Source organism: Eurosta solidaginis, chromosome 5 (genome assembly GCF_040869045.1).
Source record: "Eurosta solidaginis isolate ZX-2024a chromosome 5, ASM4086904v1, whole genome shotgun sequence".
In the NCBI taxonomy this organism is placed as follows: Eukaryota; Metazoa; Arthropoda; class Insecta; order Diptera; family Tephritidae; genus Eurosta; species Eurosta solidaginis.
This window is the reverse complement of record NC_090323.1, coordinates 204,141,591-204,168,574: the sequence shown is the minus strand read 5'-3', so window position 1 is coordinate 204,168,574 and position 26,984 is coordinate 204,141,591. Positions and strand designations below refer to the sequence as shown.

At 35.6% G+C, this 26,984-nt stretch overlaps 1 protein-coding gene across 10 annotated transcripts in view; it reads right to left on the bottom strand.

Annotated features, from left to right (window-relative positions):
* The window catches only part of Gug (Grunge), a 142,630-nt gene that overhangs the window by 38,666 nt on the left and 76,980 nt on the right, over positions 1 to 26,984 (bottom strand). For 7 of the 10 annotated variants that reach the window (XR_010953469.1, XR_010953471.1, XR_010953477.1 and 4 more), the window contains one exon: positions 5,824 to 5,957. Coding sequence is in view for 1 of the 10 variants with exons in the window: in XM_067787629.1 (XP_067643730.1) it covers positions 5,824 to 5,886 (63 nt within the window). In the remaining 9 variants the exon portion in view is untranslated. Of the gene's footprint in view, positions 1 to 5,823; positions 5,958 to 7,605; positions 9,091 to 26,984 lie in introns of those variants that run through there. The other 3 variants (XR_010953474.1, XR_010953473.1, XR_010953475.1) reach the window with 3 other exon arrangements.

Sequence of the window (26,984 nt, the reverse complement as noted above, 5' to 3'; positions counted from 1 at the left end):
TTCTAGGTTAATTTATTTTACCGATTTTGTTGGGTAATTTTTTATAAAAGAAAAAGGTATTTTATAATGAACACATTGTATCTAAAATTTCAGATTTTGTAAACTTGTAGAATTTTAAAAATTAAATAAAAAAAAAAACTTAATATAAAACAATTACATTAAAAAAATATATAGCACTAAACAAAAAGACCGGAAAGAAGAATACAAAACTTATAAAAAGTTTAAGTTCCGTTGAACGATCCTAAAATTATTCCACACAATTTGAATTGAATAAAATAGTTTTAAAAAAATGTTTAAGTTAAACGGTTTTATTGAAATCAATACTTACATTAAGTAATAATAATAGTAAAAGATAGAAAATAATTAGGTAGGTCCTAGGTACTAGTAATCACACTCCTCATCAATCTAGGGCGTTGATCAGACAATTACGAATTAAAAACTGAGCTCCCGAAAAGCTAGCTGATTAAGAAGTAAAATTCATAAACATGTTCTAATAGCTATCGCCGTGTGCAAATTTTGTATTTTTCTGTAATACCAATAACAATTATAAAAAATATTAAGCAAAAAAAAAAATAATATGAAATTACAAAAAAACACACATTTACATATATGAAGACGTTAGAATAAACAAAATTAAAACAAATGCGAATAAATTTAAAGAAAACAAAAAAAAAAATGTTAATGAAAACAACAAAATTAAAAAAAACAAGTAAGGAAGGTTAAGTTCGGGTGTAACCGAACATTACATACTCAGTTGAGAGCTATGGTGACAACATAAGGGAAAATAACCATGTAGGAAAATGAACCGAGGGAAACCCTGGAATGTGTTTGTATGACATGTGTATCAAATGAAAGGCATTAAAGAGTATTTTATGAGGGAGTGGGCCATAGTTCTATAGGTGGACGCTTTTTAGGGATATAGCCATAAAGGTGGATCAGGCTTGACTCTAGAGTGCGTTTGTACGATATGGGTATCAAATGAAAGGTGTTAATGAGTATTTTAAAAGGGAGTAATCCTTAGTTCCATAGGTGGACGCCGTTTCGAGATATCGCCATAAAGGTGGACCAGGGGTGACCCTAGAATTTATTTGTACAATATGGGCATCAAACGAATGATGTTAATGAGTATTTTAAAAGAGAGTGGGCCTTAGTTCTATAGGTGGTCGCCTTTTCGAGATATCGCCATAAAGGTGGATCAGGGGTGACTCTAGAGTGCGTTTGTACGATATGGGTATCAAATGAAAGGTATTAATGAGTATTTTAAAAGGGCGTGGACCTAAGTTCTATAGATGGACGCCTTTTCGATATATCGCCGTAAAGATGGACCAGGGGTGACTCTAGAATGCGTTTGTACGATATGGGTATCAAATGAAAGGTATTAATGAGTATTTTAAAAGGGCGTGGACCTAAGTTCTATAGATGGACGCCTTTTCGATATATCGCCGTAAAGATGGACCAGGGGTGACTCTAGAATGCGTTTGTACGATATGGGTATCAAATGAAAGGTGTTAATGAGCATTTTAAAAGGGAGTAATCCTTAGTTCCATAGGTGGACGCCGTTTCGAGATATCGCCCTAAAGGTGGACCAGGGGTGACCCTAGAATTTGTTTGCACAATATGGGCATCAAACGAAAGGTGTTAATGAGTATTTTAAAAGGGAGTGGGCCTTAGTTCTATAGGTGGACGCCTTTTCGAGATATCGCCATAAAGGTGGACCAGGGGTGACTCTAGAATTCGTTTGTGCAATATGGGTATCAAACGAAAGGAGTTAATGAGTATTTTAAGAGGGAGTGGGCCTTAGTTCTATAGGTGGACGCATTTTCGAGGTATCGCAATAAAGGTGGACCAGGGGTGACTCTAGACTTTGTTTGTACGATATGGGTATCAAATGAAAGGTGTTAATGAGTATTTTTAAAAGGGAGTGGGCCTTCGTTTTATAGGTGTTCGCCTTTTCGAGATATCGCCATAAAGGTGGACCAGGGGTGACTTTAGAATTTGTTTGTATGATATGGGTATCAAATGAAAGGTGTTAATAATTATTTTAAAAGGGCGTGGGGCTTAGTTCTATAGGTGGACCCCTTTTCGAGATATCGCCATAAAGGTGGACCAGGGGTGACTCTAGAATTCGTTTGTGCAATATGGGTATCAAACGAAAGGAGTTAATGAGTATTTTAAGAGGGAGTGGGCCTTAGTTCTATAGGTGGACGCCTTTTCGAGATATCGCCATAAAGATCGACCAGGTGTGACTCTAGAATGCGTTTGTACGATATGGGTATCAAATGAAAGGTGTTAATGAGTATTTTAAAAGGGAGTAATCCTTAGTTCCATAGGTGGACGCCGTTTCGAGATATCGCCATAAAGGTGGGCCATGGGTGACTCTAGAATTCGTTTGTGCAATATGGGTATCAAACGGAAGGAGTTAATGATTATTTTAAGAGGGAGTGGGCCTTTCTGGACCAGGGGTGACTCTAGACTTTGTTTGTACGATATGGGTATCAAATTAAAGGTGTTAATGAGTATTTTTAAAAGGGAGTGGGCCTTCGTTCTATAGGTGTTCGCCTTTTCGAAATATCGCCATAAAGGTGGACCAGGGGTGACTCTAGAATGAGTTTGTACGATATGGGTATCAAATTAAAGGTATTAATGAGAGTTTTAAAAGTGAGTGGTGGTAGTTGTATATGTGAAGGCGTTTTCTAGATATCGACCAAAATGTGGACCAGGGTGACCCAGAACATCATCTGTTGGATACCGCTAATTTATTTATATATGTAATACCTGCCAAGATTTTAAGGGTTTTTTATTTCGCCCTGCAGAACTTTTTCATTTTCTTCTACTTAATATCGTAGGTGTCACAACCATTTTATAAAGTTTTTTCTAAAATTATATTTCGCGTCAATAAAACAATCCAATTACCTTACCATATTTCATCCCTTTTTTCGTATTTGGTATAGAATTATGGCATTTTTTTCATTTTTCGTAATTTTCGATATCGAAAAAGTGGGCGTGGTCATAGTCGGATTTCGTTCATTTTTCATACCAAGATAAAGTGAGTTCAGATAAGTACGTGAACTGAGTTTAGTAAAAATATATCGATTTTTGCTCAAGTTATCGTGTTAACGGCCATGCGGAAGGACAGACGGACGACTGTGTATAAAAACTGGGCGTGACATCAAACCGGTTTCGCCCATTTTCACAGAAAACAGTTAACGCCATAAAATCTATGCCCCTACCAAATTTCAAAATGATTGGTTAATTTTTGTTCGACTATGGCGTTAAAAGTATCCTAGACAAATTAAATGAAAAAGGGCGGAGCCACGCCCATTTTTAAATTTTCTTTTATTTTTGTATTTTGTTGCACCATATCATTACTCGAGTTGAATCTTGACATAATTTACTTATATACTGTAAAGATATTAAATTTTTTGTTAAAATTTTACTTTAAAAAAAATTTTTTTTAAAAAGTCGGCGTGGTCCTTCTCCGATTTTGCTAATTTTTATTAAGCGTACATATAGTAATAAGAGTAACGTTCCTGCCAAATTTCATCATGATATCTTCAACGACTGCCAAATTACAGCTTGCAAAAGTTTTAAATTACCTTCTTTTAAAAGTGGGCGGTGCCACGCCCATTGTCCAAAATTTTACTAATTTTCTATTTTGCGTCATAAGTTCAACTCATCTACCAAGTTTCGTCGCTTTATCGGTCTTTTGTAATGAATTATCGCACTTTTTCGGTTTTTCGAAATTTTCGACATCGAAAAAGTGGGCGTGGTTATAGTCCGATATCGTTCATTTTAAATAGCGATCTGAGATGAGTGCTCAGGAACCTACATATCAAATTTCATCAAGATACCTCAAAATTTACTCAAGTTATCGTGTTAACGGACGGACGGACGGACGGACGGACATGGCTCAATCAAATTTTTTTTCGATCCTGATTATTTTGATATATGGAAGTCTATATCTATCTCGATTCCTTTATATATATACAACCAACCGTTATCCAATCAAACTTAATATACTCTGTGAGCTCTGCTCAACTGAGTATAAAAATAAATAAATACAAATTAGAATAAACAGTCATTAAAGAAAAAAATTTTAACTAAAACAAAAAATTAATAACAGTAAAAATTAAATAAAAATAAGTATTATAAAAAAAATAAAAACTAAATAAAAATAAAAAAAAAATTTACTAAAACCTAAAAAGTGTTAAAAAGGTAAACAAAAACTTAATCTTATTTTGATTATATTCAAAGTCTTTCTAAAAATGTAAAACTTGAGCAAAAAATGCAAACAGCAAAGGCAAAATATTCAAATATTTTAAATTTAAAAAACAACATTTAACTTAAAACAATTACATAAAAACATGTAAGTAAAAAAATTTGATTATAAATAAATTCAATTAAAAATATTAGAGTTCAAAATAGAATAGAATTAGATAGTATATAAAATTGAAAAAAACAAAAAATATAAATGTTTCAAAAATAAATCACGTTGAACAGTAATCAAAATTTGTTTATAAATAAATAAAAAAAAAAATAAATAAAAAAAAATAAATAAAAAACAATAAATAAAAAAAATAAATAAAAAAAAATAAATAAAAAAAAAAATAAATAAAAAAAAAATAAACAAAAAAAAATAAATAAAAAAAATAAATAAAAAAAAATGTATAAAAAAAAAATAAAAACCACATAATTTTACAAACCAATAAAAATTAGCTTATTCACAAATTTATTAAAGTACAAAAAATATAGTTTCAAATTATTGAAAAAAAGTTGTTCAAATATGTGAAGCCAAAATAAACTCAAATTGTTAGCAATTGTTTTTGTTTTTATCGGCCTATTGATAAAATGATTCAAGGTTCGATTCGAGCTCAAGGCCAGAACAATAATTTTTTTCTAATGACAATTATTATTTTTTAATTTTTCTAAATTTGAAAAATTGTATTTTGTTTTGTTTGTTTATAGCTCCATCTAGCCATAGTTTTTGTGGACCTAATTAATATTCTTTTGGTTATAAAAGGTACTAATATGAGCCCAATCAGATCCCAGCAGAAAAAACTGGCTATTACTAAAAATTAGCTAAGTAGTCGTATTTTGTGGTGATAGCGAAAGTAACTAACTTTCAGTTAACTCTAAAAAAATAAACTATGTGTTTCCATGTATAGAAAAACAAAGAATTAACCAATGTCCAGTTCTTAAAAATGGCTGCCAACAATAAAGCATAACATGAAATAAAAAGAATAAACTATGCAAAGAAAGCAATTGGCAAAATTTATACAATAAAGGTATGGCTTTGGCTGAATGTGTTTGTAAAAGAGAAGTTTTTTTAGACTGGTTCCATAGTAATTGTTTTAAATATAGAAAATTACAAAAAAACAGCATTTCATTGACGAAATTTAAAAAAAAAAATTCTGTTCCCTCCTGGTTGTAATATATATTTAATAAATAAAGTCCCTTTTCTCTACGATTGACTGTATGTAGCACCTGAACAAGTAGCGGCACTAAAACTTGTCAAGTCAACAGACAGCAAATTAAAATGTGAAAATGTGTAAATTATTATATCTATACTACTCAAGACAATAACAAAAAAAAAGAAAACTTTGTACAAGATTAAATCAAAATATTACTAAATATTCATAAAGTAAAATTAAAATAAAAAATATGATGATAAGTGCAACGTTTTTTATATTTTTGTACGATTATGATTAGGTTTAATATTGGTTTCAATTTGATTTGATTTGACTTTGTTTTAATGATGAAAAAATTTTGAATTTGAAAAAATAAGACTTGTTACCGTGAGATTTTCGTGAGTTATGTACGTACATAGACATCGTTTACCTGGTGGCCGGGACCCACTCGAATTTCTCCCTGAGTGGAGGCCGCCATTACCCTTTAAAGACACGCTTCCGGTCCAGTGTTAAGCTTTTTATTGCCCTCTATGATGAAAATATGCAAAACTGTAAAGAAAACAAAAAATATATTTTTAACACAGTCATAATAAAGATGATAGTACAATGACTACGTTGTTTTAGGGGAGAAAGTAAATTGAAAATTTATAAGATAGCACAAATTTGCTTAATGGCAAAGGTAATTGACAAAGCGACGACAACGTTACAAAGGGCAGCAGCTATAAAAAAACAATTTAAGAGAAAAGTCACGTACACCAAACCATTGTTTGTGAGTGACTTGTAGGAATGTAACAAACTCAAAATAATTGCCTTATTCTCATGAAGCACGTTGTAGCTGTTTCCTCTTTTGATGGCAAACTTTTTTTATTATTTAATACAAAATGCATAACGCGTCGTATTATTCGTGTTTTGTTGTTAAAAAGCAGAATAATCCTAAATGTTATGATTCATAAACCTAATAAGAAGATTGGGGTTGCAAATTTATATCACAGCATGATGTAAACAGTGGAAAATCAACGTCTCATATACAAGAACCAATAATTATTCCTGCAGGGTTAGTTATAAAAATTTATATTCAACTTTTCACTACAGTGGCAGTCTGAAGAGGCAGATATGATCTTGTGAAACGTAATGTAAAAGAGGGAACCAAATAAACATCAATGCAAAGGTTGAACAATTAAATTCGCTGCAATTGACAGAGAAATCACAAATATATTCCCCCTGCTGAGTAAAATGTGCATATATATAGGGTCGGAATAAAGCCAAATCACTGAGATCCCATGCAGGACATTGTAAGTCGGGTTTACAAATCCACGCAAAGGAGACAACTTTACTTTTTACTTTTATTATTTCAAGTCTTAGCTTTCAAACTTTTCTTTTAATTCATTATATTCCTTTTGAAAAATTTAATATTTTTTTTTTAAGAATTCATGAGCTTAACACCGGCTTATAATAATTGAATTTCAATTATTATGTTTTCTAAGAGAAACTGAAAAGAAAGAAACATTTACTGGCATATTGCGATGGACCCATTTCGAAAACCGCCAACGTAATCATCATCAGGCAATTTTGTAATGTTATCAAAGGTTTCACCGGGATCCCGGTAGTTATGGAAGAGCTACTGACAAAATTTGAGCTAGAGTCCAAATAAAAACGAAGGCTGCTTGGTACACTGCCCACTGTGCGAGTGCTTATCGCAATTTGATTTTGAAACAACAACAACATACACCGCGCTCACTTAAATAAGAATATTTAGCATCCAGCATACTTCAAGACAGCAACTAAGCAAAAGGGCAGTTGATATACATTAGACTGGGTAGAAAAAAAAGTTGCTAATGCCCGCCCCTAAATTTGAAGATTATGTTGAGAGGGTTTCGAAAAAATTTTTTTTAATTTTTTTGATCCTTCGAAATACAGCCGAAAAGGTTTTTTCGTTGTAACTTGGTTATTTCACGTCCGATTTTTAAAATTGATATGTCATTATTTTGGCCTTGAGAAGCTTCACATTTCCGTTTAATGTCCTTTTAAGCTATGCAAAATAAAATTTCCGAAACCCTCTCAACATAATCTTTAAATTTAGGGGCGGTCATTAGCAACTTTTTGTTTTTGTATGGGGACCAACCCAGTCTAATATACATACTAAGTTGTCTTATTGTTACATGTATTTTATTATTGTAAAATTTTTGTTTATACTTACTGTTCTTGAAAATTTGTTTACACTTGCGGTATTTTGTACATTTGTTTATTTTTCATGCTTTTGCTCTTTTGTACCTTCAGCACAGATTTTTGTCCATTGTTAATTTAGTCGATCGAACATATTTATATGAATAAGTCGCTTATTATATGTATATACGCAAATATTGTGATGAATACGTTCTAATGGTTTCTTTTTTATAGCCCTAGTCCCGAAGATGGCTTTGGAATATGGCCGAAATATCGACGAGAATAAATTATACAACTATAATACAAAAACCCGCGCTGTTAGTTCTACTTACTCCAAACTGGAAAAAGAAGCGGTAAAGATGGGTTTGATGGTGAATGAGGACAAAACGAAGTACCTGCTGTCATCGAGCAAAGAGTCAGCTAATACGCGCCTTGGCAACCACGCTACTGTTGGCAGCCATAATTTCGAAATAGTAAAAGACTTCGTTTATTTAGGAACCAGCATCAACACTAGCAACATCAGCATTGAAATCCAGCGAAGAATCAATCTTGCCAATAAATGCTACTTTGGGCTAGGTAGGCAATTGAAAAGTAAAGTCCTCTCTCGGCGAACGAAAATCATACTCTACAAGACACTTATCGTACCCGTCCTGCTATATGGGGCAGAAGCATGGACCATGACAACAGCAGATGAAGCGGCTTTGGGAGTGTTCGGAGGAAAAGTTCTTCGAAAATTGTATGCACTTCTACGCGTTGGCGATGGCGAGTACCGAAGAAGACTTAATGATAAGCTGTACGAGCTATACGCAGACATCAACATAGTCCAGCGAATTAAAACGCAGCGGCTGCGCTGGCTAGGCCATGTTATGCGAATGAAAGATGATGCTCCGGCCAAGAAAGTGTTTCTATCGAAAGCCGCCTATGGAAGCAGGGGTCGAGGGCGGCCCCCCTCCCTTGGAAGGACCAGGTGGAAAACGATTTAAACTTTAAACTCCCTTGGATTGTTTTTTTTATTTTTCTTTTTATATATTTTTTTATTTAAATGTTTTTTTTTCTTTTTATAACTTTTAAGAGTTTCATCTTTCTTTCTTTTTTAGTTTTTTTAGGTTCTTAGAAACTAATTCTTATTTATCCCCGTTTAAAACCTTTTCTAGTTTTTTTCCTATTTATGTACTTATATTTCCTTTTCTAATGGCCACTTTTAAAATATCAATTTTTTTCATTTCTTAGAATTTTTGATTCTTTCTAATTATTAATTTCTTTAAATTTTGTTTACATCTTTATCACTTTTTTTAATTCTGATTGCAATACTATTTTCTATTTTTAATTCTTTTATTAAAAAATTGTCTATATATTCTATTTCTTTACATTTTTCTCTTTATGTTATTTTATTTCTTTACATGTTTCTCTTTGTTTTATTTTTTTATAAATTTCTCCTTTTTTTATTTTCTTTGTTTTTTTTGCTGTTAAATTTTTTTTTTTACTTATTTCTTTGTATTTTTTATTTTCATACATATATTTTTTCTTCGTTTATGTTTTATTTTTTTCCTATTTTTATTTTTCTTTTTTTTTTTTTTTTTTTGAGAACTTTTTAATATTTTTTATCTTTTCTTTAGTTTTTATTTTTAATTTTTTTCTTGCACGATTCCATTTAATTTAAATTTTTATTTTATTTTTTTTTGTTTGTTTTTTCTTTGATTTGTTTCTTTTAATTCAGTTCTCTAATTTTTTCTTTCATTTATTTATTTATTTTTTTTTTTTTTTCATACAATTTCCTATTTTCATTTGTCGTAGGGCCGCCTTTTCAATATCTCGCGAGGAGAGAACTAAAATTAGTTTTTTGCAACCTTCGCGAATTTAAATCCTTTATTACGTATTTTAATTTTTCAAATTTCTTTGAAACGTCGAATTTTCCTACAGGGATTTCATAGAAAGTCTCGTGCACACTCACACAGATTCAACTACAATCTCAGGTAGAGAAATATGATACGAATCGGAAAATGAAGCGAGGGTACGAAGAACAAAAAATAGCCACAGGACAAACTCACGTGAAAATACAGTCTATAAACCAAGATATTCACAACAACAAAACGCCACCCTGTCTAAGGGTTGCTCACGCTAGCGTCTATTCGGAGGCGTAACTGGTAGGTATGTACAGTGTATCTGTGTACGTAGATACATATTTGTAATCATATTAGCACAAACATGCGTAGGATAAAAGGTGGATACGATTAACTGACTTGGATTCTAATGATACGCATAAATCCATCTAGCCACACCTCTAGGAGAGGAAACAGCCAGCAGCTGTAAATGGATTTTTCACTAGTGGCAATAGCAATAACAGTAACAACATGAACAGCTTCAAAATCAAGAACAAATTGAAATGAGCAGAAGCCGCAATAAAGTGTTAAATCCACATCTCGAAAATCTAAATAATGCAGTATTGTACAATATAATAACATTACGTGTGCGTGTGTCATCTTTTTCTGGTGTCCAAATAACATAGTACAAAAATTGTTACTATGGTATGTTTCTTTAATTTTTGCTGAGCACGGTTACAGTTCAAAGCATTGGAAGTATTTTATATTTGCACTTAAAAGAAACAGCAATTCTTCCTGTCATATGTACCACAACTTAAAGATATTGCTCTGTTGTCCAACCAGATCTTAGGATTTAAGTAATATCAGTTTCGTTAAATTCAAACTTTTTTGAACTTTTGAGGTCAGCTCCGATCTCGGCACTGCTAATAAGTCGAATCTGCATGGTTACTTTAGTTTCAATAACTCTGCATTACTTACATATTCCAGTTTTCGAAAATTTCGAGGTTATAACATTCAAGATTTGGGCTAGGTGAAAATGCCGCAATTAGTTATATCAAACCCACTGATATATTTATCGCAGTTTTAGGAGTCAACTTCAACTCGAAATTATTGATCTACACAAAATTTTATTAACATCCTGATTTCCAAACGGTCGATATTGTTTTGTTTAATCCAGCAAAACCAAAAATATAGCTCCACAAAATTATTAGACAACTTTTTTCATTGCTTAAATTTGTATATTTCTCTAGAAACGATCCCGAAGATTTTTCAAAATTGTATCCCATTTACAAATACCAGTCGTTTCATACATTCGCCGTGGTACTACTTAAACGTTTTTGCGAAATTATAAATAGTTTCAATAGTATGACCATTTATTTATTTTCATTTAAATTTGTTTTACATTTAAAAATAAACTCCAATCTCGCCGAAAAATACGCGATAATCTTTGTTTGCCATTTCGAAATTATGAAAAGTAAAACTTTAGGAAAATTAATTGTGGATTTAAGCTACACCTTTTCCAGTTTAAGTTCAGAAATTTACAATTCAAGTTCAGAAAATTACAATTCAAGTTCAGAATTTCCAATTCAAGATCAGAAAATTACAATTAATGTTCAGTAAATTACAATTCATGTTCAGAATTTCTAATTCGAGTTCAGAAAATTCCAATTCAAGTTCAGAAATTCCAATTTAAATTCAGAAAGTTACAATTCAAGTTCAGAAAATTACAATACAAGTTCAGAATTTTCATTTCAAGTTCAGAAAATTACAATTCAAGTTCAGAAAATTGCATTTCAAGTTCAGAACTTAAACTGGAAAAGGTCTAGTTAACATGTAGGAAACATTTTTTTTTATAACTTAAAAATATTTTTATTATATACATATGTTGTAGCTTCTTTTTAATTGGATTTAGGTAATATTTTCAATTTTCAAACAAGACTTCGAAAACAGTTCTAAAATTTTTCGAAGATTATTTTTAACTCGACTTGTTAATAAAACAAATATGAATGACTAAAAAGCTCGAGATCGCTAGAATAAGCAGATAGCACTCATACAAAACAAGTGAAAGAAGCAAACTGTGAGCATTTTCGAAATTTTATAATTTTTGAGCCTGCAAAATTTGAGTTTTTTGACTTTTTTCTTTGATTTTTAAGGTTTTTTTCTTGACCTACTTAAAAATTTTTCATTTGATTTTAAAATTTTCATGTATACCCTGTGCGACTCAAAATTGTCCGCTAACAACTTTGGCGATAACAGTTTTTTTTTAAAAAAATATTTTTTGGGTTTTGAGGAGTGTTTTGGTGAAAAAATTTGTTTTTTCGCCATTTTTTTTAAGGGTTTCTTCACAAACGTGCAAAAGTGTTGCCGATGAAAACGAATTTGTCTCATAGTTCCTATCCCACTATCCGGGCCCGGATGGAATCATTCCTGCGCAGCTTCAAAGGTCTTTGGGGATTTCCTGCCGCTGGTTGGCCATCATATATACTAACTGCCTCAGGCTTAACTATATCCCGAAGTCTTGGCACACGGTTAGGGTTATTTTCATTCCGAAGGCCGGCAGAAGCTCTCATGTATCACCTAAGGATTTCAGGCCAATCAGTCTCTCGTCGTTTCTTCTTAAGACGTTTGAGCGGTTGATTGACCTGTACCTACGGGAAAGGATACCTCGGGGGTTACTGTCGGCTTCACAACATGCGTACTGCAAGGGCAGATCGACGGAAACGGCTCTCCATTCGATTGTAAAGCAAATAGAGGGGTCCCTAGAACACAAAGAGTATGCTCTGGGTGCCTTTCTAGACATCGAGGGAGCTTTTAACAATGTCTTACCGGGGTCAATCGAAAGAGCTCTGGTGGGTTTAGGAGTCGAGGCGGCTCTGGTTGAATTTATTAGCAAACTTCTATGCGGCAGAATTGTCGCAGCGGAGTGGGGAGGGGCCATAATTAAGAGGAAGGTGTGCAGGGGCACGCCACAGGGGGGTGTCCTATCTCCTCTCCTCTGGGTTGTGGTAGTCAACGAGCTTCTTGTGGAGCTGGAAGCCAATGGTTGTCGGGTGGTTGCCTATGCAGATGACCTCGCTATCCTAGTCAGAGGCAAATTTCTGGGCGCCCTGTGCGATGTTCTTCAGGGCTACCTGGATACTGTGGCTAGGTGGGCTGAATCATGTGGATTGGCGGTCAACCCGGGAAAAACGGAATTGGTCCTTTTCACAAGAAGATATAAGGTGCCCGATTTCAGAACTCCCTCGATTGCAGGGGTACCGTTGATACTTTCTGATAGGGTTAAATATTTGGCGATTGTTTTGGACAAGAAACTGTCCTGGAGACCCAATGCGGAAGATCGGGCCAGGAAGGCCGCCATTGCCTTGTACTGCTGCAGAGGAGCTATCGGAAAGAGATGGGGACTCTCGCCAAGAATAGTACACTGGCTTTATGAGATGGTGGTCAAACCGATTCTGCTATATGGGGTGCTGGTCTGGTGGAAAGCACTGGACACGGCGAGCACCTCCAAAATGTTAGTGTCAGTGCAACGGACGGCGCTGATCGGTATCAGTGGCGCTCTCAGAACAACGCCTACCTTGGCACTGAACGTCATGCTGAACATATACCCAGTAGATATTGCGGGAAAGGCGGCCGCGGCAAGGTCGTTGGTCAGGCTTCGTGATATGGGATATAGACTTTCTGACCGCGGACACTCTAGCCTTCTTACCAGTTTCGACTTCATCCCGGACAGAACGGACTACTGTATGCCGATAACAGCTCCCTATACAACCTTCACCCCAGTTATTCCAGAGAGAGAGGATTGGGGAAGAGGAATTATCTGGGGCATGGGACCGGTTAACTTGTTCACGGATGGGTCAAAGCTGGATGGAAAGGTTGGTGGGGGGGTCTTTTGTCAAGAGCTAAATTTAAGCCGCAAGTTTAAGTTGGCTGATCACTGCAGTGTATTCCAAGCGGAAATTGCTGCGATTAAGGATGCGGTGGATGGAATGCTATCCAGTGCTACCACGGTTAGGGAATTTAACATCTACTCTGATAGCCAATCGGCTATCAAGGCCTTGAGCTCAACTACAGTGCGATCGAGGGTGGTCTGGGAGTGCCTGACCTCGCTTGCGATTGCATCGAATTATTTTACAATTAAGATTATCTGGGTCCCGGGCCATAGTGATATCCCGGGTAACTGTCAAGCGGATCTCTTAGCCCGCATCGGTACAACTGAACCGGATGAAGATGGCTGTAGGGACTTCGAGATCCCGCTGGCCACCTGTGGATTGCTCCTCCATAGCTGGGCCTCGAATCAGCTCAGCAAACGTTGGGCGGATACCACGTCTTGCAGGGTAGCAAGATCTTTCTGGCCGAAAGTGGATGGCAGGAGGTCTGCTGAAATAATTGGGTTCACTAAGGCTCACCTATCAATGGTCATTGGGGTTTTGACAGGGCACTGTCCCATGGGTATCCATGCGGTACGTCTCAATATACTGGAAACTCCATCCTGCTGCAGCTGTATGGAGGATGATGAGGTGGAATCACCAAATCACTTTATGCTTGATTGTCCAGCTTTTGCCAGAATTAGGCGAAAGTACTTCGGTCGCGACTCACTTGGATCTCCCGAGGATATATCCAAAGTTGAGATCGGTATCATTCGGAGCTTTATCGTTGCTACCCAACGATTCTCTAAGTAGCTGGATCTAGGTCACCGTTATTTTTGGTGTATGTGGTATCACAACGGACCTTCGTGTTGTCCAAGTGAGCTATCCTTATCAGGGAAGCTACCACCTAACCTATCCTATCCCACTTAAAATTATGCGTTAAAAACGTTGGCATTGACAGTTTTTAAAAAAATTTTTTTTTTTTTTTGGGACTTGTTTTGGTCGTAATCAATTTTTTTAATTTTCAAGGCTCCAAATGTGTTTCCGTTAGACCCACCAATAAGTATACCAAAATGATCAGGGGTCGAGCTAAGTTGATTTAGCCATGTCCGTCTGTCCGTCCGTCTGTCCGTTTGTTTGAACGCAAACTAGTCCCTCAATTTTTGAGATATCTTGATGAAATTTGGTAAGCAGGTATATTTTGATGGGGGATTTGACATTTGTCGGAATCGACCGGATCGGACCACTATAGCATATATGTACCTCCCATACAATCGATTGTTCAATAAGAGGGTTTTCGCCATTTCTGCCCCATTTCTGCCTCATTCTGCATCAAATTTTACCACAAGATTACGTATTGGGATAGATTGTTGTCTGAAAAAATCATAAAGATCGGTTAACTTTCGTCCATACAAATCGACCCACCCTAATATGCATATCATCATTGTATTGCACAACACTGTACATATGTACATAAGTACACAGCACTCAATAAAGCAAAGGTATGCAATAAATATCACAACAAAGACAAAATAAACAGCAGTAAACACATTTTGGGCAATAAATCAACTTCAATAAATCAATAATGAAACACTCAATTACAATTTTCAATTGGCCAATGACGATGTCGATGTCGACAGCGATAATGTCCAATTTGGTGTTGGTGGTGTCATTGTCGCTCTGTAATGTGTTGCCTGATTGACGGTACATTTGTTGTTGTCTTATGTTTATGGCATCAATTGCTGCTGCCATGATTTACTTCAGCTATTTGACTGTTGTTGTTGCTGCTGTTAATTTTATACTTGGCAACTACACGTGCACATTCAACCGCAAGCCTACTCTCCTCCCTCTATTCATCCAACCAACCATCCAAGCCATATGACCATATGAAAATCCTCACTCAATTGCTACTCGCATTTTGCATTTAAAGTGCACACAAATTATCGCAATTAAATGCAATTAATTAAAAATACACTGAAACAAGTAAGTAGTTGCACACAACCAACACACAAACTATAAGTACAACATAATAAAAAGGCGGTGTCGTACACATTGTAGAGACAACCCGCCAAACGGCAACCAACAACAAAACTACGAAGTGCATAAATAGTAAAAACTTATAAGTAAAGGCTAGCATTTCCAACAACCGACAGATGGACCGGTCGTTTAGTCAGTCGATGCGCCATTACATCAGCCAGTCAGCCCAAAGCATCGTTCGACCAGCCAACCAAGTAACTATGGTGATGCATGGGCGAAACATGTGCTAGAGCATATGAAGCAATGATGGCAGGGGTGGTGCAAAAGCAGCGGGATGGTGATGTGGAGAATGTGGCGTTGAGGTGATGGCGCGGCACGAATGCATATAATAATATTGTAAATTATCATAAAGCTGCAACCGCACAACCAAAAGAGGCAACAACAATAACAAAAACAATGGCCACCGCAAGCACAACAACATTAGCATGCATTTTTTTTTTTTTTTTTAATAATTAAGAAAGAAAAACTTAACGACCAACTACACCGTGGGGCGAACAATCTAAATTATTGGAAAAAAATAATACCAGCGTTTTTTTTTTTTTACATCTATATACATATGCACTTAAACTTTATATGGACTGCCAAGTGCGTAAATTTATCTACACTTCTGAAATTGCTGCGCAGATAATGTGTACTCCAAAATGTCAACACGAATTATACTCAGATGCAACTGAAACGTGTGTCTATGTTTTACCTCTACAAATGGTGTGTCTCCACTATTCACTGCAACGGATTCAGCTATAGGTTATACACTATGGCCAACAGAGGTGCGTGTATCCGCTATTCGGTACAACCCGTTCTATAGCTAGTTATTTAACCACTGCCGCCAGATGGGTCTCCTAAACGTTATCTAAGTGATCATACGCGTTTTTTTTTTTTGTTTTTTTTTTACCCCGAAATGTAGATGTATATACATGTAAAAAAAATCACGGCTAATAACAATTAGTTCTCTTATAAAGAGACTCTTGTGAAGAGAAAATAATAGTTTTTTTATGGGTTAAACGCAGGCATGCTTAACCAACGAACCGATATCATTTCGTCACGATAATTAACGTTAATAAACGAAACAAAGTCATTTCGTTTCGTTTATTAACGTTAAGAACGTCAAATTAACGATATGATTTTGTTTCGTTTTCTGCCCTATCAGAACGAAATCAAATCGTTTATGTTGATTATTAATTTCAAACTATGCTGGCAAAGCTGATTGATCGCGAAGTCATTAAAGGTGAAAGCATTAGCCAAGCTGATTGCAACTTTTCTCATGAATTTTGACAGTACGAACATTTCTCAGAGTATTTTTGACATTACCACCAACGAATTACACAAACAAATTACATGGAGTTTGTGTGTGTATGTCCGCTCGCTGTTACCACCTTACGGCTTCACCATGGCTATAGCATTGCCAGCACAATTCAAACATAAAGTATCACGTTTTTGTTACCGTTTTTAACGTTAACGAAAGCTTTTCGTTTCGGTTAAAAACGAGATACAATTTATCTTGATAATTTCTTTATCGATAATATTTCGAAGTGTTTCAACGGAAACGGTGGACATTTTTTGATAAACGATTAGCTTAACGTTAAGGTGCATCCCTGGTTAAACGAATTTCAGTGAATGATTCAACTTATGACTGATTTTCTACGCGTCGGCCGCCGTGGTGTGATGGTAGCGTGTGCCGCTTTCGGTGCGAAGGTTCTGGGTTCAACTCCCGGGCAAAGTAACATCCAAATTAAGACAACGGTTTTTTTTTTTGTTTTTTAAATTAGAATAAAGTTATTCTAGGCAGGGACACCCCTCGGCAGTGATTTCTGATTTGAAAATTTTCTCAGCCTTGCAGATGCCGCCAATTTGTAGTAAAAATTTAAAAAGAGCACGATGCAAACTGGAAGAGAAGCTCGGCCTAAAATCTTTCCTTTCCTTTATTTTATTTCATTTTGTTTTAAATTATATTGGGCGTTTTATTTCACCTTCAAAATTTGTTCTGCTCGCTTAGAAAACAATTTCAATAGGAAAACAAAACCAAATTAAGCGAGTTGCAACCAACAAAACGAATTAACACTCGCAACTTGAATATTTGCATTTGTTTTTGTAAACACTTAAAATATCAGCAATGAAAATTACACATTTACTCAAGACGAGTTCAGTACAAGTGGTGTTATCCAATCAGCTGATTGTTCTTTGCGATTTTCCTTGCAAAATTTGGTACAGCAAGATGTCAGTTAACTAAAATCAAGGCTTTTTTCTTTTGTATTGACATTCTAAATAAGTGTTTGGCATTTCCAAATTGATATTTTAGCGCTATATTTAACTTTCTTGAAATTTTTTTAATGGTCTGCACTGCTCTTTGAGAAGAACTATCGATCTTAAGATTACAGTTTGGGCTTAAAAGAGGTGCAAAGTTTACAATGTCTTGAACTTTGAATTGGTTTCATGTAAAGTTTTTTGGAATATGTGCAAAAAAAAAAATCAAAATCTATAATTGATATTTCAAAAATTAAACAATATGGTTTTCCTTCTAGAATTAAAAAGAAAGCTTTAAAAATCACAGTTTTACTTAAAACATTTTTAGTGCGGCCCCTAACCGTTGCTGAGAAACACGAATTTGGAAACTTTCTTTTGTAGTTAGTACATAGTGCAATAGCCGCCAAGTGATATACTCGTAAACTTAGATTAGAAACTTGTAAGCGTTCTCCTACAGCAAATTTTTATGAACTAAGGGGGCTAATACATCCTCACAGTCGACTTCCGTGATTTAGAAGGATACCTAAGGGTTTCGATACAAGAAACACGACGGAAGATAACTTCGGAGGTTATCGCGCCTTAGGTTAGGTGGTTAGATTAGGTTAGAGTGGCCACCGGTGCGAGCACCAGTGCACTTATGCCCAAAAGGTTCCATTGTGATACCACGTGGATATCTCCCCTACTCAAACCAACAGGTCGATTCAACAAATGTCAGGAATTTCTTAGGTTCCAACTTAGGCAGATCACAAAGATCGTCAAAGAAGGAAGATCTCAAAGATTTCTTTCTCTTCCACCAAAGCGCAGGACAGTCGCACAGAAAGTGCTTGACTGTTTCTATCTCCTCTTCGTCTTTGCAGCTCCAGCAGTAATCATTGTAAGGAGGACCCAGCCGTTGTGCATGCTTCCCGATTGCTATGTGGCCGGTTATAAGTCCAACCACCAGAGATATGTCCCCACTTCCAAGAAGAAGGAGACTTTTTGTACGTTTCGCGTCCCATTCAGGACACACGAGCTTAGTGTGGTAGCAGGATTCGAGATTGCTCCATCTCACACCCGCTTCCCTAAGGAAAATTCCTTTCGTGCCTTACACTTATTTATTTTTATGACGAAAATCGGAAGAGAAGCTCGGCCTTAATCTCTTCGGCGCACAGTGTTTCGTGTAGAACAAGCTAGCTGGACAAAAACAAAGTTCTTATTCCAAGAAAAGTGTAATGAGAAATGAAAGAAAACAAACAAAATAACGGGATTTTTGCTTTTTTTTTTTTGATATTTTTGCTCATATATATTGAGTAATTGAAGTAAGAAGGCAGGAGTGGCCGTAAAATGCATTGATTAATTTGCAAAATTCTTGTTGAATATTAAGATTCATATTTCTTTTAAGTGAACACTTTTACATAATTTTGTTGATGGATTCTAAGCTCGAAGGTAAGTAAAATTTTTTAATAGTAATTCTTTCACAATTAGAGTATTTTCAATATATTTAACATTCCGTTATTAAGAAGAAAAGGTATTTTTTCCCTATATTTTTAACTTTAGGGACAAAAAGGGCACATACATCCGCGGACATCCGGGCTTAATTTTACATATGTTATAGTCGCAAGTATTCTCTAATAGTCGAAAGAAAAAACCATTGCGAATTCTTTGCACATCTATTTTTAATTTTTTTTTTTTTTGTAGATTTAGTTATCTCTACATATGAAATAGGATGTATGTACGTACCAGCTCCGACGAGATATTTGAACCTTTAAGGCTGATCTACAAACGGCAGAACCAATTCCCTGGTACAGGGAACAAACACGTAGCCATAAAACATACAAAAATAAACGCGCAAGGTCAACAAGATCACACCAAAAGCAAAAAGGCGAAGATCATTGACTTCAACCTGCCACAACCTACCTCACCAGTCACCAAGGCATAAAAACAGGTACATACAATGGATTGATGAAGATAAACCAAAACCAGGTTTCGGCAATACCAATGACGGCAACACTGCTCGTAGGTTTTTCGAAAATTCTGAGGCTAGTGCTGAGATTACGGGATTGGATGTAACGCTCATCAAAAGATTCGACACTCTCCCTTCGCGCATTAGCATCTGGGTACAATATAAATATCCAAAAATTTGAAAAATTTGCGGTCGAGACTAAAAAACTATACATAAATCTCTATCCATGGTTTAATATGCCTGTTACAGTTCATAAATTCTTAGTGCATAGTACTGATATTATAAAATCAGCAATTTTACCTATTGGTCAACTTTCCGAGGAAGCACAGGAAGCCCGTAACAAAGATTTTAGATGATTCAGGGCTGATAACACACAAAAGCAGTCGCGCGAAGCCACGAATAGAGATCTTATGAATATGTTGCTTATAACATCGGATCCTTTAGTTAACATTTTTAGGGAGATACCTAAGAAAAAATTTTAAAAGTCTGACTTCAGAAGTCTTAAATTTACTGTCCCCCGATAATGTTGATGAGTCAATAAATACCACAGTTGTTTCAAGCTTTCACAGTAGTGTTGCTGATGTTCATGACTATTCCACAAGTGACTCATCCAGTGAAAGTGATGATAGCGAATAATAACATAATTATAAAAGATAACCTACCCTATAACTTTTTGTTGGATCAGGTTTTATTCAATTTAAATCTAATGTCTTTTCTACTTTGTATGATACTTTACTTTTAAGTTTTTGTAATAAGTAATTTTCACATAATTAATTTAATTATTTACATTGTTATTATTATTATTGTAATTCACTTTTACATTCCTGACTGGTACTATAAAATAATTCTGTAAAAATTGTTGTGCCAGGATAAATACTCAAATAAATACAAAATATGTATGTACATATATACAGTCACTCACATAAATAAGTAGACACCCCTTTTTGGATAATTCTTACAATTTTCGCTTTCGTAAATTTATTTCAACTAATTTCCCATAAGAAAATTTGTCACGATCTATAACAAAAACTCAATTATTGCCCCTATTACCGTTTACAACTCAACTTTAAGACAACTCAACTCCTGTTTGGTATTACGAATTACAACTTATTTCAGTTGAAATTGAATTGAGTTGCCAACTTCAGAAAGTGACGATTTGACAGATAAATAAACAGCTGATCAATTTGTGGCAGAAATTTAAGCATTTTCAAATGTGATTTTTTTATTAATATTATATGAAATCTATTTTATAATGACAAAAATGTTGGTGATTGACATTTCGCGAATACGGAAAACATTCGCGTGATCATTCCAATCCCTTGGAACTACCAAGCACCAAGTAAGAAAATGTTTAAGTGACAAACAAATAATGAGTTTCGTATGAAGTTATTTTGCAGATTTGAAAGGAAGCATTTTACTAAGTACTAAACAAAATTAAGGACCATTCCCGCATACGCGTTCGTATTTTAAAATTATGCGCCATACTCCGATTCCTTGCTGACGGCAGCTATCAAATATGATGTGGAAATGATTTTGATGTTGGACTGGTTTTAGATATTATTGAGGAGAATATTTGTGTGAAGTAGATTAAAACCCAAACAGAAAAAAACTGTATTTTACTCAAATGGGATTCCCAGGAGTAGTGATAAGTATCAATGGGAATCGCATATTTATTTCACCTATTTTGGCTGCATCCGAACTGCGGCCAGCCTCGTCTAACTAAAGTCAAAAAGTTATTCAATGTAATTCATTTAAACGTTGTTTTTTCTAGAAATGTGTACAAAATTGTTGATTATTGTTTGATTAAAAAAGGTTTAACTACCGGCTTTAAATGTTTTGCTTTTTTTTGGTAACGTTTTATAAGCCCGTGCACCATCTAACTCTTATCAAAGGTGGTATCAAAAGACGGGTTTCCATCTCCGTTTTTAGGATTCGAGAGCGGAAATTAAAAATTTTATTTCTTTTGAAAGATATTTACAAAGACCCACAAAATGGCCCGAGAGGGTACGAAATATGAGGCCCGTTCCACAGTTTTTTTTGCACAGAACATCTTTCTGCGTTGGCGGCCTTTGGCCGCGATTCGTAAAAATAACTCTGGTTGGGTCCAACACCTTTCTGCATAGCTGTGTACAAAAAATCTGGCAAAATACAACAACCACATGAAATTAGATTTTATTAGAAATACAATTTTTAATTTTTGTGGTAATTCTTTACGACAGCATGACACTGCTAATACGTGTCCAAAAATATCGAGAGAGGTATTAAACGATGCGTCTTGGCATCAGTATTAATAATCCGAAGGCGGAAAATAAAAATTTTAACTCCTTCAAAAGATATTAAACAAAAACCGAAAAAAGACAACAACATTACAACAACCACATGAAAATCGCCAACTTCAACTACAAATATCTCCGGACAAGAGATAAAATGTTTCTTTTCCGCCTTCGGATTATTGTTCTCGAGATTAATACGCGTCTCGATATTTTTGGACGCGTATTAGCAGTGCCATGCTGTCGCAAAGAATTACAATTTTTGTTTTCGGATTCTTAAATCGGAGGTCGAAACGTGTCTTTTGATATCAACTTTGAACATCTTTGTTAAAAATTAGGTGGTGAACCGTCTTCTAAAACGTAACATTTTTTCAAAACAACTGCAAAATTGCATGAGACAACTGCTAGTAAGCAGTTGTAAGATTTTGACGTCTTTGACAACTACACCAACACAAGGTTGTAAACGACAATGCCACAAAAAGTTGTAAGACTAGACAACTCAACCGAAATTTTTTTTGACAGGTTGAGTTGTAATCTGTAATACCAAATTGCGAAATTTCAACTCAACCAGAGTTGAGTTGTAAACGGTAATAGGGGCATATATTTAAAAAATTCGACGAATTTTCATAAAAAATTTTAATTTTTTTTTCCGAATTTTTAGAATTTTCTAGAGTATTGAGATTTGTATTCCATTCAATTTAAGTACAATAAAGTAATATTTTTAAGTCCTTTAAATTTTTTTGGATCTATGTATGTCAATTATTCACATGAGTTACTGTTTATGAAATAAGCAAATGTATGCATATGAAGTAAAATTTTGGAAAAAAATAAAAAAACAAGAACATATGGCTGAAAAAAATGACGTAGTTGTAATAAATGACTGCATATGAAACGGAAAATCTCATAAAATAATTTTGTCCAGCTAGCTTGTTCTACACGAAACACTGTGCGGCGGTGTATCGCGCCTTGTCTTTAATAAGTACTTAGAAAATCGGATTTGAGTGGTACCATGTATCAAAGCTCTAAAACTTTTTACACAAATTCTATCTTCTCATTATAACGGTTAGGGTATTAAATGTCTATGTGAATATTAAAATCGAAGTTATAAAAGACAGTTTATTAATTGCTTTTCAAGCATAGATTTTTCCCGTGGAAAATTTTTATAGGCTTTGACCAATTTGCTATAAACGACACTCAGTCAAGTGCGTATAAGGGAAACTAGTCTAATAATAAAAAAGTAAATAAAATTTGAACATCAAACAGTTTATTGCTCATAAATTCATACTCATATTACACAGTGCAAATATAATAAACCTAGTAGTAGTAATATAGAAAAAAAAAAAAACAAAAAACAGCAGTGCCAACTGTGTCAGAATGTGTACGGCCAGCCCATGAGGCAAAATGTGAACGCCGCCGTCAAGAAGGCAACAAACCACCAAGCAACAACGAACAAAGTCAACGAAGCGTTGCAAAGCAAAAAAGCAGAAAAATATTGTACAAGTAAATATTTTAAACTGATTTGCACTTCACACTGAATAAATTTAAGTGGGCGCGTGGTAGAGAAAAATTACAACATATTACTACAGCCACGAGCGTAATTCGTATGTACCCTAAAAATGGCAAATATATGACACAAAATAACGCCATGACGCTGACAAGGAGAATAGCGAGACTACAGGTAATATGGGTTTCGTCTTATTCTTCTTGCTCCGACAGTCAACAATTTAGTAACTGTGAGTTTTCCATTACAGAACACGACTGCCAGCACCTCTACCAACAGAAAGTATGAAAACACAATGAAAATATCGTTACACGCCGCCAAGGTACGATTTCGGCCAGCGGTCGACAATCCACAGCATGTGGCACTCTTCTTTGGGATCCTAGCTTTATTCTGTATGTATCGTCTTTTTTGTTTTATTGCGGCAAATAATTCTTCATTTTGACTTTGTTCATCGACACAGGAAACTGTACTACGCTGCTTTGATACCGACAAATTGGTGGTGAAAGTAGATTCCATTTAATGGGTGTTCTTCAGGAGTTGGCTTATAAAGACGATCTGGTCGATAACAGACTTAGCAAGTCTAAAGCAATACTGATTAGATCAAATCATCCAAGGGTACATTGTAGGCAGCGTCTTTCTCGTTAAAGCTTTGCTACGGACTGAGCGAGTTATATAAATGATCCTACTGCTCGGTTACTTAAATATATCGCTGGGGTGTAGACTACTCCCATTGAACAGGTTCGATTAACGAGAGGAGAATGCAATATCTCTGTTGTTGTTGTTCTTTTAGCGATAAGGACACTCCCCGAAGGCCTTGGGGAGTATTATCGATGTTGATGATCCTTTGCCGGATGCAGATCCGGTACGTTCCGGTACCAAGCCCGACCATCTCGGAGTATATTCTAACCCCCTAAACCGCTGGGATGAATGCAACATCTCTCGTTATAGTTTATGGCGGGCTTCGACGAAGCTGATGTACCAGTCGACCCAACCTGAGCCGGGTAGTGGACACATTTGCTTCACTTTTAAATGATCTTAATTTGTTGGTGTTATTTGAGGCAGTCATGCATACGCATCTTTTTCCTCTTCTTATAGCAATAAGGGGACTCCCCGAAGGTTTTGTGGAATTGCATCCATGTTGCTCGCTTACTAAGTAAACAGGATTCGTTACAGGTAGGTGAGGCTGACATTGGGTTAGAGAAGCTATGAATTGAATTGTGCGACAATCCCTTGAAGAGGTGAACAATTTATGAATAACTGCGGTTCAGTATAAAAAATGTTAAAGTTGCCGATATAGTAATTGAGTGGTGAAACAATTGGTCATCATTCTCATTTTTAACGTTACGCCACGCTAGTCATCCCAGCTCCGCGATAACTAACGTCAATTGGGAGAACTAAGAAGGATAATCAATGTTTCCTCACCTGTCCATTCAAACTCAGTGGCTCTCTGCTTTCAAATATGGGAGTCGAAAGCAACATTTCCTGGGTCAGAGCGATGTGTTGGCAACGAACCGCAAGATTACGCCTAGTCCAGACATACCAAAATAGTTGGTAACTGAAGTCACTAAAAGAAATAAACATCGAGAGCGATTTTGAGTTGGCAAACTTACAGCGCCTGAAAGATAACAGTAAATCGCAGCAATAGTTTGCAAGAAATCACTATGACTGACATACTGTGGCATAATTTTCAGTTCTTCCGAAATCACTGTTATCAATAGTCGCAATCGCAGACTCAATCACGGCACAAAAATTAAGTAGTTGCGACAAAGTTGCCTTATGAACTTATGATTTATGCTGCCACTAAGTAGCTTATTAGTCGGCAATGCATACGCACCTCTACACTGAATCGCAGCACAAGTCACATATACTTCATGTTTTTGGAGCTTATAATTTTGATGTGATAGGAGAGTGATTGCAACTACGTTAAGATCATATTGCTCTCATTTAAATGGTCAATCATACTAACAGATAAAAATCGCTGGGTCTGATAAGTTACAATGACAAGTCATTCGTGGGACCAGCCAACTCTCAATCGAGTAGGATAATACTTTAAATTTTTTACTTTCCAGCGACCTCGGGAGCAGGGAGCGTACCAAGTTCAGAGCTTAAGGAGAAAATAAATTAGAATATATAAAATCTCAGCATTTAACTCATGAGAGAACATTCGTTCACAAATCATCCAAAAGTTTGTCAAGCTCTGCTTTATACTAAGTATCATTTGTTCTGAGCAAGGGAGCACATATGCGCGCGCAAAGTATCCGCACTGAGACGCTCAACAATATGCTATGACTTGGTTAAGTGCAATGAAAACGAAATCCTAGTGGATCATATTCGGCTAAATACGGCAGTTACTAGCGAGCCAATGTGCAACGATTGAGTGAGCATATCCAAAGCATTTGACTAAAACATGAACAACAGACACAACAGTAAAAAAACCAAACGAATTTACATAGAGTAAAGTGATGGTTTAAGTATTAGCAGTATCACGATTTCAACACTAAGCGACCCAAAGTCCGAACGACAATAAGCGCATGTTATGCCGACACCACCATCACCAAGGAACAGCGCCATTAAAAACACCATCATCAGTTACAACAACCCTCCCAGTGGCACAATTTCAGGGTGGTGAACGTAACCTAACAACTAAAAAGAGGCAAAAACAAAAACAACGAAGGGAGCAGGATATTTGCGGCGGGAGGTGAGTAAAATTAGTAGACAGGCGTTATACATAACGGAAGGAAGGAAGGAACATTTGATGATGAACGTAGAACAGAAGGCATTTAGCGCGTCATCAAAGCGCTGAGTGAGCTACATTCGCTATCATCAGCCGAACAGTCTCATCGAACATTCGTAGTACTACATAGACCGTTACGAAAGCAATAGGTCGCAAACTATGAGCATTTTCTACAAGCTGCCGTTGAAAATTAGGGTCACACACGCAAGGGACGCAGCGCGAGGGTTGACTTTTATGATTTTAACAAGAAAATTTTAAGGTCACTGATTAATAGCGAAACAAAAAAAAAGGGGGAAATAATGAAAAACAATCAGTTTAATTGCATGCAACTACATTATGTAAGTAAGTAAAGTGGTTTTGGGTTGATATGGGAAATTGTGTGGTTGCGTTTGGTTAATCGAAGATAATTGAATACATAATAATAAAATTGTGCATAAAATAGAAGCGTGGCAAAAAGGATTCGTTTATACGAGTAGAACAGATAGGGAGAGTGTCGCGTGTCTTTGAAGTAACACACTTTTGCCATTCACAAACCCTTAGGAAAAATGGGAAACTAAAAGGAAAAGATGTGTGTTGAAAAAAAAAAACACACGAAAACATTCGAAATAGTGTTTAACAATATAAAATGATAATACAAAATTAGTTTCCTATAAGTGCCAAGTTTAACCCTCATCAAAGTTAGTCGATGGATCATTACAGACGAATGGCGAACATTGCTTTAAAAAGGAAGCTGCACTGGTGCAAACAGGCGCACTAGTAGACAGGTGCGAATAACTACTAGTAGCAGTTCCGTATTCTTCAGTAAAATGTCCTCCTTGCTTTCCATTCCTGTATTTTCCTTAAGCTTATCAAAATAAAGCTATAAAGTACGGTTACAACCGTCCTTGCCGAACGGCCGGTTAAGCCTAAGGTTGAATTTACCGATACTCGAAATTATTCCAAAAGCTATCTCGGAATAAGTCCGAATTGTGCTGTAATCGTTCCCGAAAATAGTCTCGAAAT